This window comes from Scyliorhinus torazame, chromosome 6 (assembly GCF_047496885.1).
Source record: "Scyliorhinus torazame isolate Kashiwa2021f chromosome 6, sScyTor2.1, whole genome shotgun sequence".
Taxonomy (NCBI): domain Eukaryota; kingdom Metazoa; phylum Chordata; class Chondrichthyes; order Carcharhiniformes; family Scyliorhinidae; genus Scyliorhinus; species Scyliorhinus torazame.
Window position 1 is genome coordinate 323889665 of NC_092712.1, and position 24890 is coordinate 323914554.

Sequence of the window (24890 nt, forward strand, 5' to 3'; positions counted from 1 at the left end):
TTTTCGACTGAGGAGTGGCGGATTTCGGAAGCGTGGAGGGTATGATAGAAGAAGGCCACAGGTCTGCCCGCTTGGTTGAGGGTGACCGCCAGAGCTACGCCGGACGCATCGCTCTCGACTTGGAAGGGGTGGGACTCGTCATTGGCGTGCATCGTGGCCTTTGCAATGTCTGCTTTGATGTGACTGAAGGCCTGGCGGGCCTCTAACGACAGGGGAAAAGCTGTGGATTCAATTAGGGGACGGGCCTTGTCGGCGTAGTTGGGGACACACTGTGCGTAGTAGCTAAAAAACCCTAGGCAACGTTTCAGGGCCTAGGAGCAGTGAGGGAGGGGGAACTCCATAAGGGGGCCTATAACTCCATTTCGCACTACGTAGCCGAGGATGGCTAGACAGTCGGTGCTAAACACGCATTTATCCTTGTTGTATGTTAGGTTAAGGATTTTAGCGGTCTGGAGAAATTTTCGGAGGTTGGTGTCGTGGTCCTGCTGGTCATGGCCGCAGATGGTGACATTATCGAGATACGGGAATGTTGCCCGTAAACCGTACCAGTCAACCATTCGGTCCATCTCGCGCTGGAAGACCGAGACCCCGTTAGTGACACCGAAGGGAACCCTTAAGAAGTGATAGAGCCGGCCGTCTGCCTCAAAGGCAGTGTATATGCGGTCACTAGTACGGATGGGGAGCTAGTGATAGGCGGACTTGAGGCCCACCGTGGAGAAGACCTTGTATTGCGCGATCCTGTTTACCAGGTTGGATATGGGGGAGGGGGTACGCGTCCAGCTGCGTAAACCTGTTGATGGTCTGACTGTAGTCGATGACCCTCCTATGCTTCTCCCCGGTCTTTACCACCACTACTTGAGCTCTCCAGGGGCTGTTACTGGCTTCAATGACCCCTTCCCTCAGTAGCCTTTGGACCTCTGACCTAATAAAGATCCGGTCCTGGGCACTGTAGCGTCTGCTCCTGGTGGCGACGGGTTTGCAATCCGGGGTGAGGTTCGCAAACAGGGAAGGCGGGTCGACCTTAAGGGTCGGGAGGCTGCAGACAGTAAGGGGGGTATAGGGCCGCTGAATTTGAAGGTCAGACTTTGAAGGTTACACTGGAAATCTAAACCCAGGAGTGTAGCCGCGCAGAGGTGGGGAAGGACGTAGGTACGGACGTGTTTGAACTCCCTTTCTTGGACAGAGAGGTTTGCCACACAAAACCCCTTCATCTCCACTGAGTGTGAACCGTAAGAATCATAGAATTTACAGTGCAGGAGGAGGCCATTTGGCCCATCGAGTCTGCACCGGCTCTTGGAAAGAGTATCCTACCCAAGGTCAACACCGCCACCCTATCCTCATAACCCAGTAATCCCACCCAACACTAAGGGCAATTTTGGACACTAAGGGCAATTTATCACGGCCAATCCACCTAACCTGCACATCTTTGGACTGTGGGAGGAAACCGGAGCACCCGGAGGAAACCCACGCACGCACGGGGAGGACGTGCAGACTCCACACAGACAGCGACCCAAGCCGGAATCGAACCTGGGACACTGGAACTGTGAAGCAATTGTGCTATCCACTATGCTACCGTGCTGCCCTGATAGGCGGGGTATAAGAACCCGTGCCGCCCCAGCAGGGAGATTTTTTGATTAATGGGGTGGATGAGGAGGGAACAGCGCCTTACCGTGTCAGGGTGTATGAAGCTCTCCGTGCTTCCAGAGTCGATTACGCAGGACGTCTCGTGCTCGTTGATGAATACGGTCATCATAGCAGTTGAGAGTGTTCGAGGCCGAGACCGATCCAGAGTCACCGAGGCTAGTCCCAGCAGTTGAGAGTTCTCTTCGGGCAGTGCGTGGTCAGCCGAGCTGGGGTCCTTGGGGTTCATCCAAGATGGCATCTCCCATTGGTCGCACATGGCTGGGGGTTGGACAAAATGGCGGCGCCAATCCCTCCTCCGCGGAACAAGATGGCGGCGCATGGGGTCCGCACGTGGCCCTGGAATATGCAGATGGCGGTGACCGCAGGCCGCATGGGGCCCATGGAGAAGTTAGTGGTTGCGGTCCGCATTCGCCGCCGGAGACCGCGGCAAACGCCCGGGCCTGGCATACCCCCACGAAGTGGCCCTTTTTGCCGCATCCCTTGCAGGTGGCTGCGCGGGCTGGGCAGCGCTGGCGGGGGTGCTTTGCCTGGCTGCAAAAGTAGCAGCGGGGGCCCTCGGGGTTGCCAGGCCGCCTTGCAGCGCAGGCCTGTGGGGGAATGGGAGAAGTCTCGGGGTCGGCTGCGGAGGGGTTCCACCCTGCCCACGGGGCTGCCGCGCAGTCGGGAATGTAAGCGTGGGTGTTCCTGGAGGCCACGTGCAGGGAGCCTGCAAGGGCCCATGCCACCCTGAGACCCAGGGTGTCTAACAGGCGCTGGCGGATTTGTGACAATAGCATACCTGCCACGGAAGCGACCCAGACTAAGAGTTCCGTGTGTTCGCTCACCGAAACTTGCACGCAGCCGCAGCTTCTGCCCAACACCAGGAGTGCACGGTAGTATTCCTCCAGCGATTTCCCCAGGGGTTTGTCACCTTGTTGCAAGCAGGTGCCGGGCGTAGACCTGATTTACCGGGTGAATATAGTGACCTTTTAGCAGCTCGATTGCTGCATCAAAGTCTTCCGCTTCCTCGATGAGGGTGTAAATCTCCGGGATCACCCTTGAGTGCAGGACGTGCAGTTTCTGCTCTCCCGTGGGTGCGTTTTCGAGATACCCTTTAAAGCACGCTAGCCAGTGCTTAAAGATTGCCGCTGAGTTCGCCGCGTGGGGGCTGAGTTGCAGACACTCCGGCTTGATTCGGAGCTCCATCCTTTCTTCTTAAAATCTAGCTTATTAAATTGATGCACGATCAATGACCACTAAAGGGAGGTTGTAGTCCAACTGAAGGCTTTAATAAGCTAGATGTTTCCCCCAGCAGTTCAGGTACAGAATGAAGGCTGCTGGGGCGGCACGGGTTCTTATACCCCGCCTAGCAGGGCGGAGCTATTATATATTATACCAATAGAAAGCATACAGTTTCCACCAATGGTGCTTTAGCCTGTCAGGTACTGGAAAACCTATAATACCACATGGGGGGTTCTTCTGTTTCCTCTCGAGAGGGGGGTGTTTAAATCCACAAAATAAGTCAGACAATCCGCAGGCCACCTTTTGCAGCTTTTTGCAGTCAGCTTTTAAACATATTGAACGTGATTCTCCAGCCCCCCCTCCCCCCCACTACCCCGCTGGGTCGGAGAATCCCCGCTGGGAGGCACGAATCCCGCCCCACGCCGGCTGCCGTATTCTCCGGCGCTGTTTTTCGGGGGCCGCGGGATTCCCGCCACACCTGTCGGGGGGCCGTTGACAGCGGCCCCCACCCCGGCGATTCTCCGGGCCCCTTATGGGCCGAGTGGCCGTCCAGTTTTGCCCAGTCCCCCCGGCGTGAATTACTCGCCTGGCAGGTGAGTATGCGGGGGCGGTCCAGGGGGGGGAGCGGGGTGGGGGGGGTGGATCCGACCCCTGGGGGCGGGGGTTCCCACGGTGGCCTGGCCCGCGATCGGGGCCCACCGATCTGCGGGTGGGCTTGTTCCGTGGGGGCACTTCTTCCTTCCGCGCCGGGCCCCTGCAGGGCTCCGTCATATTGCCCGGGGGCTGGCGCGGAGAAGAGAACTCCCCGCGCATGCGCCAAAATACACCGGCCGGGTCTGCGCATGCATAGAATCATGCCAGCCGTTCCGCGCATGCGTGAGATCATGCCGGCCATTCCGCACATGCGCCAACTCGTGCGCCCTTCGGCACCAGCTGGAGTGGCGCCAACCCCTCCGGCGTCCACCGAGCCCCCTAGGAAGTTGAGAATCCCTCACCTTGGGGGGCTGTTGATGTCGGTATCCTTGACGGCGGTTTTCCCGCCATTAGATATTAGTTTAAGGTTCAAAATGGTCCATTTGAGTGGGTGAACCACAGTGTTGTGGTCTGGAGTCACAGTGAGGTAGGGTTTTCTTCCGTGAAGATAATTTGTAGTCTTACAACAAGCTGCAAGTTTCAGGTACACCATTCACAATATTGGCTTATTAACAAATATACATTTCACAACTGTTGGTAGAATTTGACAAGATATTTTTTGGATCATTATTCCAAGTCTGGGATTTCTAATCCAGTGGAGCGTCCACTGCTCTCCTGCACTGAACACAATTACACAGATCCTCCAACCTGGTCATCTTCAGACAAACCTGAAGGAAGAGAAATAGGGTAAAATGCTTGTAGCAATCCCTGACAATGACCTCCAAGACAGGGTTCAATAATCTGTGAGCAGTTGCCTGCACTGAATATTATTAGGTGACGGGATTTGAGGCTTGTCTTGCACCTAATATGTCCATATCCTTGACCAATGAGTTTTAAGGATCGAGAAAGAAACAGATTAAGGTGAATTAGCGTCAAACAGAGAAAGAAGGAGAGATGAAGAGAAAGATTAAGAGTGAGAAACAAAAGTGGTAGACAGCAAAAGTGAATGAAAAATCAGAAAAATAATTCATAGAAATCTCAAAGTACAATTTTCTATCTGCTCCATCATTTCAATTGTTTCCTGTCTGATTCAGAGAAGTTGAGCAGTGATACAGAAATATCAACTCCTCATTAAGAAGATCCTTATACTTTTATTAACTGGATTTAACTTTCTGTGGTGTGTTTAACTGGTAATAATGCAGCGCATCAACAAGAACAGGACCAAACTTACTGGGTGATCTTGACTATCTCCCCCTCTTCTGTGGCTATGTTTGCTGCCGTATGTACCTGGAAATGGATCACACAGCATCTGCCAGCACCATCGAAGCCTTCCATGCCTGGTGGGCACTACAGGGAAGGGGGTGTTCAATCAACCCCTTCAATCACATTTTGTTTTGATGCTTTAAGTCTTCTTTGCAATTCCATTTACTTTGATGCAGTGTCCCTTTAAGGTGCTGCATTTTAATTTATCCCTCAATTTGGTTGCCTTAATTTATTTGGGGAACCAAGCAAAGCACAATGGGTAAATTCTCCCATTTTGAGACGAAGTGCGATTGTGGGCAGTTCCGGAGGTGCCTGGCCCACTGGGCATCATGATGAGATCCCATACGGGATTCAACATTTGGAACCTCATTAATTATGCACAGGTGAGTTCCCCTCTGAATCACCTGCTGGCCGACAGCTGATTCGTCCAACCGCCGTCAGCCAGAGGGTTCAAAGTTCCCGCTGCCATATTTACTGTGTCACTGGTCTGAGACAATAACACAGTGGGGTCCATGGGTCCCGCAGCTCAGTGTTGTCCATGAAGACCAGCTCGGTCCAGCAGCTCAGTGTTGTCCATGAAGACCAGCTCGGTCCAGCAGCTCGGTCCAACAGCTCAGTGTTGTCCATGAAGACCAGCTCGGTCCAGCAGCTCAGTGTTGTCCATGAAGACCAGCTCGGTCCAGCAGCTCAGTGTTGTCCATGAAGACCAGCTCGGTCCAGCAGCTCAGTGTTGTCCATGAAGACCAGCTCGGTCCAGCAGCTCGGTCCAACAGCTCAGTGTTGTCCATGAAGGTCAGCTCGGTGTGGAGATGGAGGCAGGAACCGGTCTATTCTTTTAATTCATTCACGGGATGTGGCTGTCGCCGGCTGTGCCAGTATTTATTGCCCATTCCTAATTGCCCTCGAGGGGGCAGTTAAGAGTCAGGCACATTGCTGTGGGTCTGGAGTCACATGTAGGCCAGACCGGGTAAGGACGGCAGATTTCCTTCCCTAATGGACATGAGTGAACCAGGTGGGTTTTTACAACAATCGACAATGGTTTCATGGTCATCATTCGACTTTTAATTCCAGGGGCAGGATTCTTCGGTCAGCAATGCCAAAATTGTGTTCGGCAATCAGCTGGAGACTCCCCGCTCCGCCCCCTCAAAAACAGTGTACTCGAGTACGCCGCGCGTCATTGAGACGGCCTCACGACGCCAGCTGTGGCCCGCTCCCGTGCTTCCCCCCCGATGGGCCGAGTTCCCGATGGCGTGGAACACTTATCCTTTTTATTTTTGTGAACCTGGCGTGGTGGCTGCGGACGGAGTCCAGCGCCGTCACAGTCGGGGGGAGGGGGGGGGGCAGGGGGGAGAGCCGTTCCGCAGGCAGGGGGTCTTTGGCAGGGACTGGGGGCACTGTTGGGGGGCATTCCGGGTGTGGCGAGGCTGATTACAGAGGAGCAATATGTGGCAGGCTGGGTGCGCAGGCCACCGTGCGCCGCCACGGACCTGGCAAATCTCTAGCCATATACGCTGCGTGCCTGCTAACCCCCCACTGGACGGAGGAGCGATGCAGCCTTTGCGCCATTTTTTCTGGCGTAAAACGTCACTGTTCCCACGCCACGTCAGCACCTAGTCTTCAAATCGGAGAATCCAGACTCAGGTTTTTATTGAATTCAAATTTCACCATCTGCAGTGGAGGGATTTTAACCTGGGGCCCAGATTCCTCTGCCTCTGCATTACTCGTCCAGCGACAATACCACTCTGCCACCACCCCCTTGGCAGAGTGTTGAATAGCACATCAACAGCAGCGTAGCACTGTGGCAGAAGGTTATTGCATGCACCCCGAATTCTGATGAGCTGAGGACCACCTTGAACATATGACTATTTAGCAATCTGGGGCGAGATTCTCCGACCCCCCGCCGGGTCGGAGAATCGCCGGGGGCTGGCGTGAATCCCGCCCCCGCTGGTTGCTGAATTCTCCGGCACCGGAGATTCGGCGGGGGCGAGAATCACGCCGCGCCAGTTGGCGGACCCCCCCCCCCCCCAGCGATTCTCCCGCCCGGATGGGCCGAAGTCCCGCCTGCCGGAATTCCTGTCCCGCTGGCGTGGATTAAACCACCTCTCTTACCGGCGGGACAAGGCGGTGCGGGCGGGCTCCGGGGTCCTAAGGGGGGCGCGGGGCGATCTGGCCCCGGGGGGTGCCCCCACAGTGGCCTGGCCCACGATCGGGGCCCACCGATCCGCGGGCGGGCCTGTGCCGTGGGGGCACTCTTTCCCTTCCGCCTTCACCACGGTCTCCACCATGGCGGAGGCGGAAGAGACTCCCTCCACTGCGCATGCGCGGGGATGCCGTGAGCGGCTACTGACGCTCCCGCGCATGCGTCGCCCGGCAATGTCATTTCCGCGCCAGCTGGCGGGGCACCAAAGGCCTTTCCCGCCAGTAAATCAGTCCGGCTCGGGCCTAGCCCCTGAAGGTTAGGGCTCGGCCGGTCAAGATGCGGAGGATTCCGCACCATTGGGGCGGCGCGATGCCGGACTGATTTGCGCCATTTTTGTCGCCGGTCGGTGGACATCGCGCCGATTACGGAGAATTTCGCCCAAAGTTTTAAAGTGATGTAATTTCATGTTGGAGGGACGCCAGATTGAAAGGCCTGATGGGATTCTGGCGCGTTTTAATGAACATTCAGGAGATGTAAATGAAGGAAATAACGTTCATGCCACCTGCAGTTGGGAAGTGGGATCCATCATCAACCGGCCATTGGGAGATTCGCAACGTGATCTTTCTGCTGGTGGGTTTCTGACGTTTTGGCTCTGGGTGAATTCTCCACATCTGTCCTTCACCAAAGCCGTCTTGGGCTGGATGGGAGAAATCTGCCCAATGACATTCCTAAAGTGTCGGAGTTTGTGGATGATGTGCTTTTGTGTCTGATCAGGAGGTCGAAGGTGAGCTGCTCTTGAGGGGTTGTTGTTGGAGCAAGTCATTGGATAAAATTCACCAATCACAATCTCCTGGACAACTTACAGATTCATGAAGGAGGGTACCATAAACTCATCATTATTTTGGTGGCAATTACTGATGCATGGTATTTATAAATCGATCCAGGTTTCACACCTGTTTAACGCATTACTGTTCACTTCATTCTGTCTCACTAACACGGGCTCAATTTCCCAGCTTTCACCATCACTGGGAGGAACAGTTAGACAGCAAGGTTAATTTGCTGAATTGTCAGTACCCTGGAAAATATTGTTGGCTGGCAGCATTTTATCAGAAAATCATTGGCAACACATCCACCAAATTCACTCAAGAGGACAAGGGTCGATGTCACCAGTCCATAATAGGAGACATGACTTCAAGCTATTGGGAAAGATAGTGGAATGCTGGCCTTCATCACCGGAGTAGTGAGGTCTTGCTTCAGTTGTGTGGAAGCTTGGTTAGACCGTTCCTGGAGAACTGGTGGCAGTTTTGGTTCCTTACTTCAGAAAGGATATTCTCGCCAGAGTGAAACAAGGTTCACCAGACATGTTTCGGGGATGGTGGGACTGCCCTGTTGTTGCTGATTTTGCCTTAGTTTAATTGCTCTGTTTTATCACCTTTGCTCTTGAGTCGCCCGGTACCTTTATGATACCGCCACGTGGTTCAAGTCCGAGTAATGATCAATAGTCCAATACACCGATTAGTAAGATTTAAATCAAAGCACATTTATTATACACAGTAATCACTACTCATGCACAAATTCTACATTTAAGCTACTTCTACAACTAACAGGCCGATACTTAACTTGGAACTGGTCCACCAGGTCAGGGAAACAAATGGCCTTTCGTTCGGGTTCTGAGTCTGCGGGATTCAAAGTTGGTACAGATTGATAGCTAGGAGCGCCTATCTCGTAGCGAGCGTTGGAGTAAGACTTACAGTATTCGACCAGCTGCTGGAGAGTGAGGAGCTGGCGAAACGGTGGTGAAGAGCTGAAGAGAAGAGAGAGATTTGAATTTGGGGCTCAATTCTTATAGTCCCCAGGGACCTCCCGCCTTTTGGGGCAGACCCTGTACCTGGTCCCAAGTGATTGGACTTTGTCCCAATCACTTAGTTCAATTTTCTCCAATGCTGGAGCGGTTCCCTGATCGATGGGCGGTCTTGAGATGTTCGTTCACCTCCTTTTGTGTCGGTTCCTGCTGGCGCCGAAGAGTCTGGTTTTGCTTTGTGTGTCTAAATGTTGCTTATTGTTCCCGGGGATTGCTCATTAGTATGCAGATGGCTGTTGTTTTGTTATGCTGATGGTTGCTGGTATCGATGTTGTCTGGCCTTTCCAGAGGTAAATACACAGCCAACCTGCAGCTGCTCGTTTTTGTCCTGTTGGCTGACTTTCCCATCAGCCTTTGCTGTTCGCCATTTTGAATCGGGAGTTGGCCATTTTAAGTGGCTACACTGTGAAGAGAGATTGGGCAAACTGGACCTGTATTTTAGAGTTTTGAGGAATGAGAGGTGATCGCATTGAAACTTTTCTAAAGCCACAATGGAGTCCACACCAAGTAGTTCAAAGAAACTTAGTTTATTTACAATAACTAATATATACACCGCACGGCAGACCCCAACTGTGTTTGCCTTGTCCATGTCTAACTGGCCGGCTTTACATACCATAAAACGATACATTGCTTCGAAATCCCCCTAAACGGGGGAGCTCATATTCTGCAAGTTTCTGGGAAAGGTAATTGTTCACACCCCATAATGAGCCTTGCGGGTTATAACGGAAACCTACAAAACACTTACAGCAATAGACAGGGTAGACATCAGTAAGATGTTTCCCTTGGTTGGGGAGTTGAGAACCAGGCGACACAAGTTCAAAATAAGGTAGAAGCCAGTCAGAAGGGAGAAGAAGGGAAAGGGAGTATATATTTTTAATGCAGCTCGGGGCATCCTTTAAAAAGGGGCCGCAGGTGTTGCTGCCTCGGGGCCCCTGGCGTTGCTGCCTCTATCAGACCCTGCGCCCGCCAGCAGGAATGGCGTGGACCACAACCCCAGAGTTTCCTGCTCAGAATGTCAGACGATCTGGAGAGAAAATCCAGCTGTGTAGCTGGAGTGCGATAACGCGAGTTTGCCCGAGCACTAGAGTGGGAAGTTCCCCCGCTTGTCTTCTTTATTTGCTGTAACGTTTCATTATGTGGAAGGTGTTGCAGAAATACATGCGGCTGTGTATGTTTTCACTGCCGTATTGTCAATGCCGTCTGATCCACATTAAAGGTGGTGGGAAGTTGAAAAATATTTCTGGAACATGAGGCAGGATTTTCTAAATCCTGGGACTAAGCCCCGTGGCAGGAACAGGAAGAGTGAGAGTTTCCACTCCGGAGGCCGGTGGGACTTGGTGCCAAACTGCGCATTTCTGACCTAATTAATTCTGCAGTTGGTTGTCTGGTGGGACAGGCAGCATGAATTGGGCCCTGTTATCACATCCCAGGGCCATATCTAAAATGCTCCCAGACATTAACTGACTGACCGGTGAAGATGGACCTCCTGGAGGAGCCTGAAGTTAGAACATTGACCGTGTAAATGCTCCACTCACCCACCATCGCATGTGGTGCTCCAGGTTCTGATCGCTGGCAGCCTCCATCTGCCCTGTGCCAGCCGCCCCAGGCATTCTCAGAGGTATTTCTAGCATCTTCCCCCCACGTTGATCTAGGTGAATTCTGGACAGATGTGGAAACCCGCTGGGGTTGCGGATGGGTGGAGGGGGGGAAGGTTCTGGTCGGGGATTCAGCCCGAGATGCAAAACAATTTCACGCTGGTTTTTAGCAGGGATCGCCACCCGTCACGACGGGCGGGAACGCACGTACCCACCGTTACTTTATGCCGGTGGGAAACGCTCAAACATATTGTTCCCTCCACCCTCAGTGTAAGGCAGGATACTAGATTGTTGATGCAGCATTAACTAAAAGAACCACCTCCTTCAACTGCATGGTGCAGCATCCTTCTGCACACGGTGTCCCTCAATCCCTTGCGTGCTACCCTCATGTTCACACATTACCTAAAAGCTGCTCAATAGATTAATCGGTTACGTTTGCTGCTCTGCTGAGCTTCAGCACGTTGACTTAGCCTCATTGCAGCCAGGAAACCTACATGTAGCTTTGACTTCCTTCAGGCAGGTCCCAATAGTTGTCCCATGTAGACCACAGTCTTTGCCAAGACATACAAGGAACTTTCATACAAAGCCATTTCTGTTACTTGAAAATGATTCCTTCAAAGTGTAAATGAAATACAAATCTGTCAAACCAAGAAAGCGTGTTAAAGTAATGAGCAAAGCTACAATATGCAAATGTTGCGCATTGATTTCTGATACTACATCTTCCAAAATTGATTAAAGGATGACATGTATTTTATGTCGGAGCTTACTTTAACCTTTATAATCAGACAGAAAGTAATTTTAATATCTTCGTTCCTTCATGGTCATGTTTTCTAATCTTCTGTTTGCAGCCAAATGTTTAAAGTTCCAGATGTTCTATTTATTGAAGATCAAGCAACATTTCAGATCTGTATTTGCAAAAGCTTTGGTGATGAGCAGTTTCTGGCTTAATAACACTCGTGAAAGCAACTCAATAACCATTTGCCCTCGTCCTTAATTCTCGATTGCAGTTTAAGTAAATCTTCAACACAATAGTTTGCCTGCGGCAACTCTATTACAAGTCAGTTCACATTCTTCTCATCTGTTTTATAAACTCATTTATCTTTCCATTTATTCAGTTTCATGTAACTTCTCCCCATTGCCTCCCACTGGGGAGTTAGATTGATTGAATTACATGAAAAACAAGCCCAGCTCAGTGTTTACCCTCTCTGTGATCAAATAGTTCTTCTCACGTTTTTGCCAATGGTAAAATGTTTTTGGGACAGTTTCTTAAAGCAGCACATTTTCACACCAATCTAACAGCAGGCTCTACTAGGTCTGGTAATGTGCAATGAGACAGGATTAATTACTGACCCAACAGTGAAGGCGCCCCTAGGTAGTAATGATCATAATACGGTTGACTTTCACATTCCATTTGAGGGAGGGAAGAGTGGATCTAAGGCTGTGTTTTAAACTTAATTCAGGGCATTTAGGAGGCTATGAAGGCTGAGCTAGCTAAAGTGAACTGGGAAATGCGGTTGAGGGATAGGTCAGTTCTGATGGAGTGGCAGATGTTTAAGGAGATATTTCCAAGTACATCTATCCATCCCCTTTCCTAATTTGTTAACTGTCTCCGTATCGTCAATTGCTAAGATCAATTTTGGGAAAACTGAGACTATTGTCTTTATTCGATCTCAAACTTTGCTCCTTATGGTATTGATTCCATGTTACCCTCTTGTCATCCGTAAGGCTGAAAAAAATGTTTGCAAACTTGGAGTTTTGCTCAAAATCGCCTGATCTTGTAATCTCTCTGTTATCAGGGACTGCTGACCTCACTGCAGCATTCCTCACCTCCAGCTTCCAACCTGTCTGCCAATTCGCTGTTACTCATTTAATTCTCAGCACTGTTGGTTGATAACTGCCAGTTACCAAAACAGAACAGGTTTTTTATAAAAAACTGCTATTTACTAATTCAGTGTACAATAATGTGTGTCAGTAAAGAAAGACCTGTGACATTCCTTTGCCAATACTTTGTGAGTAAGCTCATGATGCTCAGATCCAGGAATGCAAACTCACAACATTCATTTTGTTTGACAAGCAGGGGGAGATGTCGCGATAATATCACTGGGACTAATAATCCAAGGGCCCAGGCTAATTCTCTGGGGACAAGCGTTCAAATCCCACCCCGGCAGCTGTGAGAGTTAAATTTAATGAATAAAATCTGGAATAAAAAGTTAGTCTCAGGAATGGTGACCATGGCACACCATCAATTTCTGGCTCACTGATGTCCTTCAGAGAGGACATGTGACTCCAGACCTGCAGTTGCGTGTAAACGGCAATCGGGGATGGGCAGCAAGTCTTCAGCTGTATCACTGACTGGGTGAACGATTGATCGCCCACTGTGAAGAACAATTCTTCCTTGAAATTTGTGTATTCCCGAATGAAGAAAATCTCAGTTTAATTCATGCTTTTAAGGTTGTTCGAGAGGGGTGAAGATAAAGCAGCACTGGCTATGAATATAAAGAAAATAAAATGGGGCTGTTTGCTAGAATTGAAAAGCAGAGAATATATGCTAAATTTGTCTGGAACTTTGGTTAGACACTCTCGGAGTGCTGTGAACAGATCTGGTCTCCATATAATTAAAGACATATCGCAACATTGGAATAAATAGAAAAATAGATTGACCGGCATGGTGCTGGAACTGTGATGTTATCTCTCTCAGGAAAGATTGAACAGACTGTGGCCCTTTAAACTGAGGCACAGCTGAACAGAAACCTTTCAGATTATGAAAGTGTTTGATTGGGTAGATGTAGTGAAAATATTTCCATTTGTGAGTTTCACCAAAAGGGTCATGAATATAAGGTAGTCACAGATAAAACCGAGAGGGAATTCTGGATAAACCTCTTCAGCCAGACAATATTTAGAATGTGGACCTCACAACCTCAGGGAGTAGTTGAAGTAAATAGCACAGATGCATTTACAGAGAAGCTGGTAAACACGAGGGACAGAGGAATAGAAGGATATATACATCGAGGGTTCAGGCTCATGTGCTGATTGTACACAATTCCCCTGAAGCAGTTTGTGTGGATTCCACTCTCCCTCTTTCATGAAAGTGTGGAATGTGCCTACTGTGTTTCAGGATAGTTTCAGGACTTGGTGCACAAGAAGAAAACTATTTCCAGGCAAGAAATGACGGTGGCTCATTTCCTGATATTACTTTCAGTGCTAATATTTTAGTAACTATTCCAGTGCAGCTACAACACCGGCATCTAACCAGCAATGTGGAAATTGCCCAGGTGTATCCTGTACACAAGAAACAAGACAAATCCAACCCAACAAATTGCCAATTACTGCCCCATCAGACTACTCTCCATCATCAGCAAAAGTGATGGAAGCAGTCATCAACAGTGCTATCTGTAATTAAAGGTCTAAGGTAACCATGAAACCTTTGTCAATTGTTGTAAAGACCCATCTGGTTCAATAATGTCTTTTAAGGAAGGAAATCCGCCGTCCTTACCCGGTCTGGCCTACTCCAGACTCACAGCAATGTGGTTGACTCTGAAATGCCCTCAGGAGTGGGTAGAAATGCTAGCCAGTGGAACAAAACAATCAGGCCCAAAATATTAATTTTGACCGGGTGGCTTATTCGTTAGGTTGAGTGGCTGCCGCCCCCCCCACCTCCCCCCCCCCACCCCCCCCCCCCCCCCCACCCCACCCCCCCGCCCACATCGCAATTCGGCCGCTCCCTCCATAGAGTTTCTGGGTCAGCCCCTCCGCCCCCCCCCCCACCATGTAAGGGTGACCTGACCACCCCCCCTGCAAAAGAACCCCATGAGAGAGACCTGCCCAATTACAAAGACCCACCCCAGAGACCCCCATAAGAGAGTCCCCTGCCTGGAAGCTAGACTGAGTCAGTAACGCCCACATACCATGAACGAATAAAGAAAAAATAAATCCAGGACAAAGCAGCCGCTTGATTGCTCCCTCTTCCACAAACATTCACTCCCTCCACCATCGACGCACAGTGCCAGCCGTATGTACCATCTACAAGATTCACTGCAGCAACTCACCAAGGTTCCTTAGGCAGCACCTTCCAAACCCACGACCACTGCCATCTAGAAGGACAAGAGCAGCAGATACCTGGGAACCCCACCACCTGGAGGTTCCCCTCCAAGTCACTCACCTCTCTGACTTGGAAATATATTGGCCGTTCCTTCACTGTCGCTGGGGCAACATCCTGGAACTCCCTCCCTAGCAGCACAGTGGGTGTACCTACACCTCAAGGGCTGCAGCAGTTCAAGAAGGCGGCTCACTCCCACCTTCTGAAGGGCAACAAGGGATGGGCAATAAATGTTGGCCTAACCAGTGATGCCCACATCCCATAAATACATTTTTTAAAATACATCAGCGTGGGCTGGATTTCCCACTGCCTACAGCATGAAACACAAGAACACTAATCAGGAGTGAGCCAAATGGTCCCTGTAGCCTGGCTCACACATCGCCATGGACAATCTGACTTTGGTCTCAGCTCCTCTTTCCTGACTGTTCCCATAACCTTGGCTCCCCAATAGTTGAAGCATTTCCATCATTCTTTTATGTTGGTTTTCAAAACTAGATAGCTCCACAATTTCAGCTGGAGTTAGAAGATATATTTTCAGTGTCCAGGAGATCAATGGGAGACAACAAAAGTGGCAGATTAATGCCTGGTGAAAGGTTGCAATCATTAGAATTATAAATGGTAATAATGGACACATCACGATTTTTATATTGAGTTAATTTGAGCACTTAGTTCAACTCTGCATTATTGGGTTCTTGTTTCTCTCGCCGTGTAAACTGTTTACACCGACAGTTAATGCAAACATTTGTATTGAGTCAAAATTTCCATTTTAAAGGCATTTAGGTTAAATCATTAATTTTAAATTCCTAAATAGCCAGGGTAAGAAAACAGAGAAACATTCTTGAGAAAAATCAAATCTCTTCACGGCCAAAAAGGATCGAAGCAATCAGGACCAAAATATTAATTTTGAGTTGGTGACCCGATAGTGAGTTAAGGCAGCTGCCCCTCTAAAACCCCCAGCGCAATTCAGCTGCTTCCTCCCTGGAATTTCTGGATCACCCCCCCCCGCACGGTGCGAGGGTGAACCGAGTCCCCCCCCCCCCCCCCCCCCCCGGCAAAAGAAACCCCTGAGAGAAACCTGCCCAATTACAGAAACCCCCACCAGAGACCCCAACGTTCGAGAGACACCCACCACAGACCCCCCCATAAGAGAGACCCCTGCCTGGAAGCTAGATTGCAGTCCTTTAAAACTCACCTGGACAATACAACTGCTGGCTCAGACACAAGAAGCAGCACTGGGAAATTCCTGGAAAGAGAAAATCAGTCAGCTGGGTTTAAACCCCCTCAGATCTCTGCAAGTCTTTCACTCATATTTATGTGAAATTGCTTTCGCTGGGCTGTGATTGACAACATTTTATTAATCTCCCTTCACACTTGAGTCACTTTCAAGTAGTCTCTGGTGGGAGGTGGTGGGGAGGGATCTTTCTGGGGTGGGACGGGCAAGTATTGCATTGTCGGGGGAGGAGCGCCCTCCAATGGACATATTGGGCAGCTCTCTTTACCCCCTTGGCCCACCGTTAGGGGCATCAATTCTCGTCCACATGAATCCCGGCCCAGAGGACCGTAGAATCACAAGGGCCCAGAGAATCTGGTGCCCAACCTGTTAATAGGATAGAAATGGGTCTTGTTTGCATTGTCCCACTGGCATTCCGACCTTGATGCTGCCGCCAGCGGGAGAAAGGAGCATCGGAATGGATCAATGTCGGTGCTGATCCCGTTTTTTGCTCGATGCTGGTTTCTCTGTCACGTCGGGAACTCTGCTACCAGAGGTCGGTGGCAGAGAATCCAGTCCCTGAGGAATGAGGAGAATATGGCTCCTTGACGTTAAGGAAGCAGATCAATCCTGATCTGGATTCTCCGGGCCTCCAGCCGCTTGTTTCTCGGTGACGCGCCGTTTGCTGGTGGCAGGATTCCGTACTCCCGCTGCTTGTCAATCGGAATTCCCATTGAGGCCACTCCGTGCCGTCAGGAAACCCATGGGTGGGGTGCACTGCCGGCAGAAAATGTGAATTCGGAATGGCGGGAGAATTCCGGCCCTGATCTCCTTGAATCCATGAGCAGCTTTGAAGAGCCAAATGGCTTCCGCCTGCATTTCTGGCCGTGATTTCATGGCCTCGTCGTGCCTCTCGTGAGATTTACGATGCTCGGAGTGCCTCGTGATATCTAACAAGATCTCACGAGACGCTGCAGTCTGGATCTCGCCTTCCCTGGGCATGATTCAGATTAGCGTGTTTAAATTAGCCATTTGGCTCATGTAAACATGTCTGTGCAGATTCTCCCGAGGCCCGGGAACTAACCCCTGTGAGACCTCGCCATGGCGACACTTATCATTGGTCCACACAAATGTGGACCAGGCGTAATGACACCTGGGAGGATCTCGGGGGCCATTGGAGGTGCCCAGGTGATCAGGGTCTAAGCAGGGTGGTACCCTGGCACTCCCACTGGCACTTGGGCACCTTGGCACTGGCAGCCTGGCACCTGGGCGCCCTGACAGCACTAACCTGGCAGTAACAGGGTGCCAGACCAGTAGTGCCAAGACGCCTGGGTGCTAGGTTGCCCATGTCAGCAGTTCGGCCTGGGGATGCCCTGCCCTTAGAGGTGAGGTGAAGAAGGGGTGGGGACTCAAGGACTTCCGAAGAGGGCAGGGGTGGGGGGGGGGGGGGGGGGGTGGTCTGGAGGCTGAGGGCGGTCGAAAGATCAGGCTGGCATTTAAAAATGTTGCCACTGATCCATTAGTCATCTTCCTGGAAGTGAGGTCAGTGCAGCCTCAGCTACACGGGGAGTTCCCTGGAGATGCCCAACAAAACCAGCAGAGTTCTGTTAGGTAGCAACGTCACTCTCTACACTGCAGGTGACGAGGAATATCCCGCTATACACGCCCAAAACAGGACTTTTCTTTGTTAATTCGCACCCTATATATTGCACTTAATTTTAAAAATGATTTGAATGCTACCATTTACTGTGTCATTATCATTTTCTTGTTAACTGACAAACCAAGATTACAATTTAACATTAGTTATTTTGTCTAACTCCCAGAATTGAGGGATTTTAGCCTGGAGACAATGTTAGCATCTAAGAACCTAATTGTCATACATTACCCTGCTGTCTAATGCGATAGAAGTAGGTTATTCAAATAAATATCACATTTCCATAATTTAGTAGCATACACAACAAATTCATTCGCGTTACTTTTTCAGTCTTACAGCAGAGAAGGCTGCCTTACCATATTAGACTTTGAATTACAAACAGGGGTTGACAATCGAAGAAACTGTTGAATTGAGTGTGAGTTATTGGGAGGCCCGTAATGTTCAATGTTTCCCGGTGAATAAATCTGATTGGCAGATGTCAGCTGCCCACCTGACGACTTCAGTGGAGAGAGACATTCGCAGAGTTGTATAAACTCGGGGCCAATCAATTCCTGTTAATTTCATGCCCCACTGAAGAAGAAGGTTTCACGAATGTTTTCCATCAGAACAAGGTGGATATTTTTTAATGTGCATAAAGCTAGAAGCAATTGCTAGAATCTGATTTTGAGCCTCTGACAGGATGGCACGGTTAGATTTAATAATGTTAATCACTTCACCTAGTCTTCAGCTGCCTGGATCCTGAACTCTGTAAATCCCTCCCTAAATCTCTCTACCTCTGTACCTCGTTTTCTCCTGCTTTAAGATGCTCCTTAAAGCTATTTATCATCTTTGCTAATACTGTCTTATGTGACTCTGTGTTAGATCTTACTTTATAACACTCCTGTGAAGCACGTTGAGATGTTTTGTTATGTTAAAGGCACGATGTAAATGATAATACAGTAATAATCTTTATTAGTGTCACAAGTAGGCTTACATTAACAGTGCAATGAAGTTACTGTGAAAATCCCCGAGTCGCCACATTCCGGCGCCTTTTCGGGTCACAGAGGGTGAATTCAGAAAGTCCAATTCACCTAACAAGCATGTCTTTTGGACTTGTGGGAGGAAACCGGAGCACCCGGAGGAAACCCACGCAGACACAGGGAGAACGTGCAGACGCCGCACAGACAGTGACCCGAGCCAGGAATCGAACCTGGGACCCTGGCGCTGTGAAGCAGCAGTGCTAACCATGGTGCCACCGTGCTGCCAGTTATTGCTGTTAAAAGTCCCACTTGTTGGCCTCACATTTGAAGAATTCTTTCTAATGAAGTGATGGGAAACATTTTCCACTTCACATACCAGTTATCTCTCTGTGTGAGGTAACTAGTTTAGTGTCAGTTTGATAGCAGGGATCCAAGCCTTTTGTGACTTGAATTTTTCTGCTGAAACTCACTTAATCTAAATCGACAACAGATAACAGCTGGATGTAACTTAAATCCTCTGATTTTGGGATAAATTTGATCCCAGATCTCACATCTGAGAAGTAAACAATCATGACCTCATGCTGTGCTCGAGACAGTGTCTGGAAAAAAATCTTCATTGATAGCAGTTCCCATAAAAAGTCGCTTGGAAACTAAATGGAAGCCCCACATTCCATAAAGAAATAAAACAAAATAAACTTCTCCAATGATGGGTAGATAATTGACTTACTTTAACCAAAAACAATCCTGCTTCTCGACCTGTAGGTGTTGGAAAAGATTTTATCCATTGTTATAAATTTCCAGTCTTGCGCAAAAGTAAAATTGATGGAATTTGCTGCACCAGCTAAAGATCTGGGTCCCAATTCATACGGTAAAACGTTGTTTTTGTTTCTTGTTGTTAATCAGGAATCATATTTCATGTAATCTGTAGTTTCTGCTGTTAATGCTGCTTTTGGAAAATGATTAATTCTGCCACATAGCCACTAAACAATGAAAGTTTTGTCAATCTACATCCTGTGATGCTGACATGTCCTGGAGATACAGGCTCGGGAAACCTGTCAATTCTTGGTGCAAGATGCTAGTATGCTTGTAGTTCCAGTGCAAGCTGTGTGTGATCTCAAAGCAAATACTGAAAACTCTTTTTTTAAACATATTTACAGTGCCCAATTCTTTTTTTCAATTAAGGGCCAATTTAGCGTGGCCAATCCACCCACCCTGCACACCTTTGGGTTGTGGGGTGAGACCCACACAAACACGGGGAGAATGTGCAAACACCGCACGGACAGTGACCCAGGGCCGGGGTCGAACCTGGGTCCTCGGCGCCATGAGGCAGAAGTGCTAACCACTACGCCACCATGCCACACCGCAAACATTGAAAACTCTTAACAGCTATATCCTGGACCAAACCTCCTGCACACACATTCGTTTGAAATATTGAAGCATTGTTAAACCTGTGGTGTTGATGATTTAAAGCAATGATGAGTTGTCCCAGATTCTTAATCACTGTGAAGCTGTGTGATACTCACTCCTGTGAAGTATCGTGAAATCTTTTAATACATAACAGGCGTAACATAAATTGCACGCTGTTATTGGCAATTAGTTGCAGCCACGTTTTCGAATGCAGAGGCAAAGGGAGGACCATACTTTTTTTTTTCTTTTTTAAAAATAAATTTAGAAAACCCTATTATTTACTTTTCCAATTAAGGGGCAATTTAGTGTGGTCAATCAACCTCCCCTGCCCCTCTTTGGGTTGTGGGGGTGAGACCCATGCAGACACGGGGAGAATGTGCAAATTCCACACGGACAGCGACCCGCGGCCGGGATTGAACCTGTGTCCTCCGCACCGTAGGCAGCAGTGCTAACCACTGAGCCACCATGCCGCCCCAGAGAGGACCATCCTAATGTTGACCTCGGACCTCATCTCAATTAATCAGGAAATTTGTGGGTTCCAATTAGGCGCTACCTAAGCGCCCTGACACAATTGGATTCTCATCGTCAACCCCAACAGCGAGCCTTAGGTCCAAAGGTTAATGTAGGGTGTGAGGTGATTGGGTGAGGGCGACCCGGGAGTGGGTGTGGGCAGGAGGTGGTGAGGGTGATCTGGTGGGGTGAGGGTAGGGTGGGGGCAGTGAAAGGTGAACCAGGAGGGAATACAGTAATATCATCTTATGTGACCTGCTGTTTTTATTAACTTCTGTGAAGGACCTTGGGTTGTTTTGTGACGTTAAATGTGCTGCACAAATGGTGCTTTGTAAATGCCAGTTGGTGTAACTATTTCTGAAATCTTTGATTGATGCATCATAACACTGGTGGTGTGCAGATGTTATCTGCTGTCTGGTTGTTTAATGTTTGCATTTTGCTGTGTTAGTTGAATTATATTTCCTCATATGATTGAATTGTAACATCCTCTCTCAAGAATTTATTTTAAAGCATTTTCTTCAGCTAAGGCTGTAATAATATTTAAAAGTTTCTGAGAGTAATTCAAGCCTTCGCAGTCCACAATGGACATTGCAGAATGTTTTTACTAAATCACAGCCCTTGCACATTAACAAATTAAACATAAAAAAGAGAAACTTTATAAAACATGGTGACATTTCCCTTATTCAACTTGTGTCTCCGTGAATTTGCTAAAAGCAACTTCTGATTCGCATCTCTGACCACTATGCTTCACCTTACAATCTGTTCTTGGTGTCAGATAGGAAACGGGGATGTTTTTAAGTGCCTCAGGTGCATGAGTCAATGGAAGAAATTTGTTTTTCTAATTGTAATGTCTATTATTTCTGCTTATCCTCTCAATAGGTCCAAGATGTTAAGTCACAGGAAGATTTGATAAGATCCACAGAATATCAACATGGTGGGTAAAGAATTTCTTCCATAATGTGAATAATTGCTGACATTTCCCCAGTGGGTACGTAGACCATGGAAGGATTAACATCTCCTGGGATTGCCTTCTGATATTGGATTTATCGGTGCCAGCTCTGCACTTAGGGAAACGTCAGAAAATAGCAAACGCATTTGGATCAAAGGCGACTTAGTCTCACAATGAAAATTCCATCCAATCATTCTCTGTGTCCTGTGCTGCTCTGCCTTGGTTTCATTTGCTTGACAATGTCTGTCCAGAACTCGATTCGGGTGGAAAGGAATCAGAGCATGCACTTAGAGGGAGAGAAGCAAGCTCATCATCGTCCCAAACGTGGTTGGGTCTGGAACCAATTCTTTGTTTTAGAAGAACACATAGGACCAGAAGCTCAGTACGTGGGCAAGGTAAAGGATTTCATTCTTACGGTATCACATTGGGGAAACCATTATTTTCCGATATGTTTACTTTGAAATCATCTCACAGCGAGAATTCAAATATAGTTCATAAATCCTCAGGTTGTCACATTCTGAAGAACCACTGAATAATCACATTTGAACCACTGAATAATCACATTTGAACGGAGCATGTATGTCTGTGTGGAGTCTGTACGTTCTCCCCGTATCTGTGTGGATTTCCTCCGGGTGCTCCCGTTTCCTCCCACAAGTCCCGAAAAGCCGTGCTGTTAGATGGTTTGGACATTTTGAATTCTCCCTCTGTGTACCTGAACAGGTGCCGGAATGTGGCAACTAGGGGATTTTCACAGTAACATCATTGCAGTGTTAATGTAAACCTACTTGTGACAATAATGATTATTATTATAACAGAGCAATATAATGGCGAGATTCTCCGATGTGGAGGCCAAGTGTTCGCGCCGTCGTGAATGCCGTCGCGTTTCACGACGGCGCGAACAGGGCTTGGGCACGACCCATTCTGGCCCCCATAGGGGGCCTGCACGGCGCTGGAGCTCCAAGCCGCCGCGCCAACCCGCGCATGCGCAGTTGGGGCAGCTCAATCCTGCACATGCGCAGTTGGGGCAGCTCAATCCTGCGCATGCGCAGTTGGGGCAGCTCAATCCTGCGCATGCGCAGTTGGGGCAGCTCAATCCTGCGCATGCGCAGTTGGGGCAGCTCAATCCTGCGCATGCGCAGTTGGGGCAGCTCAATCCTGCGCATGCGCGGGGAACTTCTTACGCGCCGGCCCCGACCCAACATGGAGCCGGAGTTCAGGGGCCGTGCGCGGAAGGAGGTAGGCCCGGGGGGGGGGCGAGAGGCTTGCCCGCCGATTGGTGGGCCCCGATTGCGGGCCAGACCCCATCGGAGGCCCCCCCAGGGGAAGGAGCCCCCCCACACAGGCTGCCCCCCCTAGCGTTCCCTCAGAGTTCCCACCGCAGCGACCAGGGGTGAACAGCGCCGGCGGGACTGTCATTATTTTCGCCGGCCGCTCGGCCCATCCAGGCTGGAGAATCACCGCTCGCCGTTTGCGGCGATTTTCTGAGCGGCCCGGCGCGATTCCCGCGCCGCTGGTTTCGGGGGGGGGGGGATCGCGTGCAGGTGTCGGGGCGGCATGGCGTGACTCGCACGGCGCCCTGGCGTGGGGGGGAGAATACTGCCCTTGATGTTAGCTTGATGGTAAATATTTAGAGGATATTTGATAAAATGTGCCAGAATAAGAAGACTGTACCATCCACCAATTGAGGGTTTGAGATTTTTTTTTTGTAAAATAAATTCACTTTCAGGTTATAGGGTATGATTTATGATTTGCTGAAATTAATCAATTTAATTGAGATTATTTTTGTCACAATTTTTTAATATGGAGTTCTGTTTAATTTCTTTGTATTTGCATTTCTATTTGTGTCCGAATTGGATGACACAACGGAATTTGCCGGCATTGATGTGATTGTTCAAGCCGTGTCCTTCTGATGGCTCAGTGGCAGATTGTGGAATATCCAATTCTGCCTTTGATAGGTAGCCAGACCTCGCTCAAAGATTCTGAATGTTTCTTCCTCCAGATATTGATTAATTTTGATGTTTAATAGTGAGAGAGAAGGAACATTTGCAATAGTGATAGAGAAGGAAAATTAAGCTATCTGTTTATCCTGCTATTTACAAGGCTTGAACTATATCGTTTCATTTCATATCGATATTTGCTGAGTAATTAATTGGAGTCCACATAAATAGTTTGTCATTTTTCTCGGCTCCATACTTCAATCGTTCTGCAGACCAATGAAACAGTCTTTAAAACAGTTGAAGTTACTTGTATGCACTGTTGGGATGCTTGAGCTTTTTTAATCCTGCTGTTGTTTAATTACATGCGTATCCTGACTTGAAAAAAATCCATTCTCCCTGTGCTCTCCTTAAATTAATGTGCATTTCCATACCTAGATAATACTTGCTGCTGTGCACTTAGTTTAATCTATTGACATAGTTTAGTGGATTTTACTTAGAAATTGCTAAAAAAGACAATTGAGTACTTTAGTTTACAAATTAGATTGTCAGTCACTGGGGATAGGGGAACTTATTAGATACATTGCCTCACTAAAACATTTAATAGCCATGAGAAATCTATCAATGCACAGCTAACAATTTAGGCTAGTTGAGTTGGTTTGGGTTATTGGATGATCAAGAGTCAACTCATCAGAAAGAATATCCTATCTCTTTCTCGACAATAATTTTGGAGATTTACCACATGTACTGAGTGAGCCAATTAAATGCACGGTCGTCAATATTAAATGCAGAAAATGCCAGGTAAATTTATATTTGATTAAAGCACATCTTTCCAGTTCACCGGAACATTTAACCTTCGTGCATCAACGAAGACTAATCCACAAAGCGGAGAGGTGTGAACACATTTTTAAAATGTAATCCTTTTGTGTGAGATACATCAGTGAGAAAAATTAATCCTCTTTGCACTTATATTTCTCTGTATGAAAGCAGGACGAGCTGTAATTGGATCTTTCATCAGTGATTAGGCTGCAATGGAGGATTGAGAAGTGGGACCAGGTTTATACCCTGTCCAAACTAACAGGTGGCGTCCATTCCTGTTTGCATCGTCGCTGGTAATCAGCTGGCATTTTCTGTTTTCATTTCATTGACCCAGCCAGCTTCAATCATCACCCAATAGGAAAAGCCCAATGAAAGGGGTTGGAAAGATACATTTTAAATAATATTTTCCGTTCCCGTTGACTTCCACAAAGGTTGGAACAAAAGTGGGGGATTCTCCACGACAAAAACAAAATTCTGTAGGTGCTGGAAATCTGGGCCAGGATTCTCCCTTCTGGGGACTAAGTCCCCACACTGGCGGGAAAACCGGAGCCAACCACTCCGGTGTCAACAGCCCCCGAAAATAAGGAATTCTCCGAACTTTCGGGGGCTGGGTGGACGGCGGAGGGGTTGGCGCCAATCCAGCTGGCGGTGAAAGGCTGGCCCGAGTTCGCGGATGGGCGGATGGGCTGGCATGATCTCGCGCATTTGCAGACCGGCCATGTATTTAAGTGCATGTGTGCGGGTTCTCTTCTCCGCACCGGCCCCTGGGCAATGTGGCGGGCCCTACAGGGGCCCGGCGCAGAGGAAAGAAGTCCCCCCACGGAACAAGCCCGCCCGCAGATCGGTAGGCCCCGATCATGGGCCAGGCCACCGCGGGGGCACCCCCGGCGCCGGATGCCCCCCCCCCCGAGGACCGCCCCCGCACACTTACTTGTGAGGTCCCGCTGTGCGTGAGGTGAGTAATTCACGCCGGCGGGACTGGCCAAAACTGGCCG

At 48.9% G+C, this 24890-nt stretch overlaps 1 protein-coding gene across 1 annotated transcript in view; it reads left to right on the plus strand.

Annotated features, from left to right (window-relative positions):
* The window catches only part of LOC140425880 (cadherin-18-like), a 1051878-nt gene that overhangs the window by 688285 nt on the left and 338703 nt on the right, over positions 1-24890 (plus strand). Inside the window, exon 4 of the mRNA XM_072510257.1 lies at positions 21073-21537. Coding sequence (XP_072366358.1) covers positions 21316-21537 — 222 coding nt within the window. The 5' untranslated portion in view covers positions 21073-21315. The remainder of the gene's footprint in view (positions 1-21072; positions 21538-24890) is intronic.